At 44.4% G+C, this 6000-nt stretch overlaps 1 protein-coding gene across 7 annotated transcripts in view; it reads right to left on the bottom strand.

Moving 5' to 3' along the window:
• Window positions 1-2046: 2046 nt before the first annotated feature.
• Window positions 2047-6000, bottom strand: part of RAF1 (Raf-1 proto-oncogene, serine/threonine kinase) — a 66213-nt gene continuing 62259 nt past the window's right edge. For all 7 annotated transcript variants that reach the window (XM_027665995.1, XM_027665992.1, XM_027665993.1 and 4 more), the window contains 3 exons: window positions 5579-5710; window positions 3997-4131; window positions 2047-3086 (listed from right to left, as the gene is read on the bottom strand). In XM_027665995.1, coding sequence (XP_027521796.1) covers window positions 2946-3086; window positions 3997-4131; window positions 5579-5710 — 408 coding nt within the window. In that variant the 3' untranslated portion in view covers window positions 2047-2945. The remainder of the gene's footprint in view (window positions 3087-3996; window positions 4132-5578; window positions 5711-6000) is intronic.

Raw genomic sequence — 6000 nt, 5'->3', positions numbered from 1 at the left:
GAAAGAAAGAAAGAGAAAGGAAGCATCAAAGTAGAAAGATCTCACCCCATGTGGATCCAGCACTGAGGTTTGGTTGGTGCAGTTTGCATGTCCATGGGTCAGTGATGGTCACAGTCCTGATCCATCAGGGAGGGGAAGAGCCATGGAACACCAAGGTCGGTGGATAATGTTCCTTCAGGGTTAGGTGGGAACACCCAGGTAGCTCTCCTGGGTGTGAGGGAAAAGGCAGGAACCTTAATCTGGGATTCAAACACCTGCCAGTGGTACCCAGTTAGTGACCCCAGGATTATCCACTGCTGGTTGGCTTTTCTGGGTCAGAAGTGGAGCTGAGAAAGCCCTGGATGGCAGCCCAGCACCTCTGTAGGGGAGAACTGCCCTCTCTGTGCCCAACACTTCCCCCAGACTGAACATGCCAGGTTTGCTCTCTGTTCTGACCTGGGAAATGGAACTTGCCCAGAAATATTTCCCCCTGGAGCTAATTTCTGGCAGCACTTACTGCAGAATCAGGCCTTGCCTTGTGTCTGTAACAAACACCAGTTCTCAGCTGCTTTACAAAACTGGCCCATGGAGGCACAGCAAAGGTCTCACTCAAGTCCCGTTAGTACAACTGGTCATCACTAATTACAAAGATGAAGGAAAATCATCACTGAGATGTCATACACTAAGATGAATGTTCAAGAGCACCTGCCCAAATACACTTTCTACTTCAAAATACAACAGCCCTCACCCTCCCACTGAAATTTGTTTCTAGGTGCTCCTGTACATATTTTTTCCACAAAGAAATAAAATACATCCAAAAAGTCAATGGAAAGGATGTTCTTTGCTCTTGGGGCAAAGTCAATCAGGAATGTCTTGTTTAAGGTAGTGATCTGAAATTAAGAAGGCAACTTGTCTTCCAAAGCTATCCAGGGACAACATAGACAGAAGTTTAAATTAAAGAGCAGTAAAATTTAAAAGGTCTGAGTTTCTAAATTAGTAGCTTTCATTTAATTGGACATCAAGTGCTACTTAAAATAAGCCTATTTATCAAATATATTTAAATGTTTTAAGAGTCACAGAATCAAGAGTTAATGGTTTCTTTTGGGAAATTAGAGCTAAAGTGAAAAGCAGCTCAAGCATTTCTGGTGGGTTTTTTCTTCCCCCTCTTTAAGTTTATGATAATGAAGTTAAAATTACTGATAAATTACATTAGAGAGAGTTGCAGTTAAAATACCAAGAGTATTATTAAAACCCATGCAGAACCATTTGGAGCAGTTTCCCTCAAGTCTCAGTCTACTTTTTAGCAAGCAAAGTTTACTGTCACTCTAAGGATCAATATTCCACCTTTCTTGTTACATTATGGAATGTTCTAAGTACAGACAGTGTAGATATTATTTCTAAGTCTGTGTCTGGCTCAAGTCCCTCTTTCAGAAGCACTTTGTGGGGTTTTGCTGCTGCACACAAGAACCTGCAGTGTCTGTCTGGTCATTCCAGAGAAGAGCTGGACACAGCAGCTGTCCCCACTGACACCATTTGGGGTGGAGGTGACAGCCCCCCAGTCACCACTCACTGCTCCTGCTCAGACAGGGCCCCCACTCCCCTGTGCACACAGAGAAAGGCAAAATCCCAAACTTCCATTCCAACCATCTGGGTTTCCATCCTTGCCCTAATAAACATATTTAAACAGAGTGCTATTTAAAAACCCCCGATTTTTAGATTAAAGCACCTATTTCTGTCATTCAGGGAGTTCAGCCAAGACAAAACCCTCACTTCCCCCTACAGAAACAAGAGAAAACAGAGCAAAACTGGTGCAGTGAAACAGCTTGAGAGGCATCAGTGTGGGTTTGAGTAGATGCTGCTAAAGGATTAGTACAGTAAAGAACTGTCTTGTCATGGGAGTGATGGGAAAGAGTGGTTGTTGTATCAAGTGTGTTTTTACTTGCACTATTACCTGTCATAGTAACTCTCTTAAAACTCAGAATGTCATTTTCTGAGTTTTCCAAGCCTAGAATGTAGCAGTCAGAACTATGGAGTAGTGCATTAAATGATGACATGGAATCATACACCTAAAATTTAATTTATTTTATTAAAATAAGATAATCAGAGGAACCTTGGCTTACAATAAATGCATTTTCTCAGGAGCAATAAAAACAAAATTAAACCCCAAATCAGCAAGAAAAACTGTATATGCTCAGTTTCCTCTTGATAGTGCATCTCTTGCACGACAGCTTCCGATGGGATGCAGATGGATAACGTCCCTCAGCCTTTGCCAGCCCCAAGGTTGTGCTTCCACACTCTCCACCTCCTGGGCTGCAGGGAACAGTCCTTAGTACCAAAGTCAGCTGTGAGGCTTCTCAGGATGACCATGACTGGCTGCTTCCTTCTCTGAGCAGGACAATTCAGAACAGATTCCATTCTTTTGCAAGAGTTTTTCTTCTATGTGCAAAACTATTGCAAAACTATTTTGTGTTGAATTAGCATTTTAACTTATTTCATTGGCTTGATGAAGCTCTTACGGCAGGAGCTGATTTCCAGAGTTATTTCCTCTTCCCTCAGTCTTGTTTGCAGACCCATTGCAGGCACAGCTCCCCCACCTCGAGGTGGCACATGGCATGGGGCAATCAGAGCACCACGACCTTGTCCTCAGAGCCACCCTGGCTGTGGAAAACACCCCCTCAGCACAGATCCGGCCCATCCAGAACCACTGCCAAAGGAACATCATCCGCTTCCGGGCATGGGCAAAGTAAGGCTCAAGTGCATCTATTAAAAAAATAGTAATAGATCTCTTGATCTGCAGTCTGTCCCTGCCCAGGGCACGGCAGGGCAGGCCGGGAGGGCTGAGCACGGATCCTTAGCAGCTTGCTGGGACGAGGGGACCGGGGATCCCTCTGGCACTGGTCTGGGCACGAGGCACGGAGAGCACAAGTGTCCCTGTGTGCCTGTCCCCAAGCGGGGCAGGGGCAGGCCTAGAAGACGGGCAGCTTGGAGGAGGTGAGGGTGCAGGCGTTGATGTCCTCCGTGTGCGCCGCGCGGTGCAGCGACGGCTCCGACGCGCTGCGGTTGATCTTGGGCAGGGAGTGTTGCAGCAGCTCGATGGACGACAGGATCTGGGGGAACACACCCAGTTAGGGGCTGCTCAGAGAGGCAGCTCTGCCTAGGTCAGTCTTAAACCTTCATTCATCCCTTCATTCAGTTCCTTCCCAACTCCATTCAGTTCTGGCTTTAAGCTTATCTTGCAGAGCAGCCAATGTGCTCTGCGGGCACTGAACACAACAGTGCAGCTGCAATAACCCACCTCTACCAGCCAGGCTGTGCTCTGAGGAGCCTCAGGGAGGGTCAGAGGGTGGGAAGGGGTTTTCCATTAGTTCTCAGTCAATTCACAAGCATCTGTGCAATCCCAGCAGAGTAACAGGGAAAGAACTGCATTTTCTGCCTGACAGTCTGTTTGCAAGGAACTGTTGGAAAGAACTTTTTAAACAACAAGCTGTTTAAAACAGCAAGAAGTTCTTTTTCCAAAATCTGCTGATATTTAATTCCAGCTATTTAATAAGACAGCAGCTTCCCCATCCTCATAGTGACAGAAAAAGCTAAAGTATCCCTTGTAAAAATACAAAAAATTGCTACATGAATTTCCATCCCCCAGTGGATTTTGTTTGCTTGTTTTTAATTGTGGGGAAGGAAAGGAGGAGTTGTCTCTCATTTCCCTCAAACCTACACTAAAATAAAATGTATACAGAGAAACAGATTTGATTTTAATTGTGTTAGGGTGGGTTTTTGCTTCTCTCTAAAGTGGGTCAGCTATTAAACTGCTCCAGGGTCACCTGGCACAGCCTCAGCTTCATGACCTTTGCAGAACCGATATACCGACTGCCAAAGGAGCTGGGTTATGAACAAAGGCAAAAATAGGAACCAGGCTGCACTTCATGTAACCCAAACCTTTCACCTGAGTAGATTCTTTTGTGTGCTAATGGCTATTTATACAATACCCTGAAACTCCTGTGCACAAAACACACTTACCTGTGGAAACAGAGGTCGTTCTTCCCTAACCTTCTTCAAGCAATCTGCTACAAGCCTCTTCATTGCTTTGGGGCAGTTCTTGTACAGTTTACTGAGGTCTGGCGAAGCATAACCTCGGCCAACCATGAAAATGATCTGCAGAACAACAAGGAAGCAGCACAAACCAAAGTCAGGGAAGTGGTTTCACTCATGGTGATTAAATCTGAGTACCAAAGGACAGCCCAGAGCCCTGCAGGTTGTCCCAGTGAGTTAACCAGGCTGATGGTCCCGCTGTGTGCAGGGTAGGATGGGACTGCACCAGGAATGCTGTGCTTTGGAAGGCTCAGCAGGAGAAGGAGGTGTTGGTGCTCCATGACATGGAGATGGGAGCTCCTTCTGCTGAGTCTACAGTGACAACTTGATGTTCAGGGATCTCTGAATCACAGAACCATTCAGGTCAGAAAAGACCTCCAAGATCATCAAATCCAACCTTGAAGTCATGTTGTAAAAGGAGCTGCCAGTTGCAAGAGATCATCAGAACTAATCACAACTAATGCAGCAAAAAAGGAGATGGACTGTTTTGAGACAAACAATAAAAGATGTTATTAGTGTCGGAAAATATTTATTCTGTTTTAATCCAGGTTAACATGGTCATTGTTTAGGATTTTCATCCTAAATAACATCTTTGTGTTCTTCTCCTGGAAATATTCTGTCCCTCCTGAAAACTTACGTGAGGGTCAGCTGCTGCATGTTTTGCAACAGTGATGGTTATTGAAACTTGCATATAATTTCAATATTATGAATTAAAGCATATTCCAATGGCCCAGTTTGTAGACAACCTTAAAATAAGAAACAACTTCCTTAGCTTAACAGAAGTGGCCTCTTCTACTTACAACACTGACTGTGAATTATTACAGATTATAAGAGTCACTAATAGAGGCTAAAATCTAGTTGTTTGCCCCCATAATCTCTATACACACACACTTCTCATTAGAAGATCTTAATTTTATAAAAAGCAACCAAAACCACAAACCACAACTGAGGATCATCAAAACGCTCCTAAAGATCCCACAGTTCCTGCCCTGCAGCGTTGGCTCTACACTGGCTAAGCCAGGAGAAGTGTTCATAGGAAGAGAACAGCTGGGGGTTCTGGCCTCAGTGTGCTTCTTTACCATTATTGGTTGGGTGACTACAGCTCAGGAAAGACTAAATCACACTAACATTCCATATTCAAAGGTCTGACAGTAGGCACTATTTTTTTGCCTTAGTAAAAACCACAGAATCCAACCTGACACAAGAATAACATTTTTAACATCAAAAGGGAAAGTTCACGTAACTGCAAATGTATAAACCAAGATTTTACTGAGGTACCTAAAGCTTTAACCTGTGAATAAATTCACAGGGCACTTAGAATGTTTATAAAACCCAATTTTTTTCCGTTGAGTAACTGTCCCTGTCAATACTGAATAAACATTCAGTAACACAGATTTGCTGCTGAAACAAAGCAGGTTATAAATAACATTTCAATTGTTTTGCATTTGTGTTTATCCTGCGAAATGTGCAATACCCAGAAATCAAATGCTGGTCCCAGAGTGTTCCTCACCTGATCTCGGTTGTTTATGTGGGAATAGGGCAGCTCTCCTGTCATCAGCTCATATAACACTATTCCATAGGAGTAGACATCTGACTGGAAGCTGAAGGGGTTGCTGTCCTGCATCCGGATCACCTCGGGGGCCTGGGCAGGGAACAAACACAGCAGGAGGGGGTTAAACACTGAGGGCACACGAGCAAGGCTCTGGCTGAGCAGGCACTGTGCCATCAAAAGGTCAGTGCTGGGGTTGGCAATGGTCACTGACTCCTGGGGCTCACACAGAGCTGAGCCTGAGACTTTATCCATCAGTTCTTAAACAGGTATCCATGTTAAAGGGGGAAAACTCACAATTCCAATACAGACTTGGTATTTTATAACATCCGTATCAAAACATTTTCATGAAAGCCAAGTAGGAAACAGCCCAGATTGAAGAG

The sequence above is a fragment of the Corapipo altera genome, unplaced genomic scaffold, assembly GCF_003945725.1.
Source record: "Corapipo altera isolate COAL_440 unplaced genomic scaffold, ASM394572v1 101, whole genome shotgun sequence".
Classification (NCBI taxonomy): domain Eukaryota; kingdom Metazoa; phylum Chordata; class Aves; order Passeriformes; family Pipridae; genus Corapipo; species Corapipo altera.
Note: the sequence above shows the minus strand (reverse complement) of the source record. Positions and strands in the feature narration are given on the sequence as shown.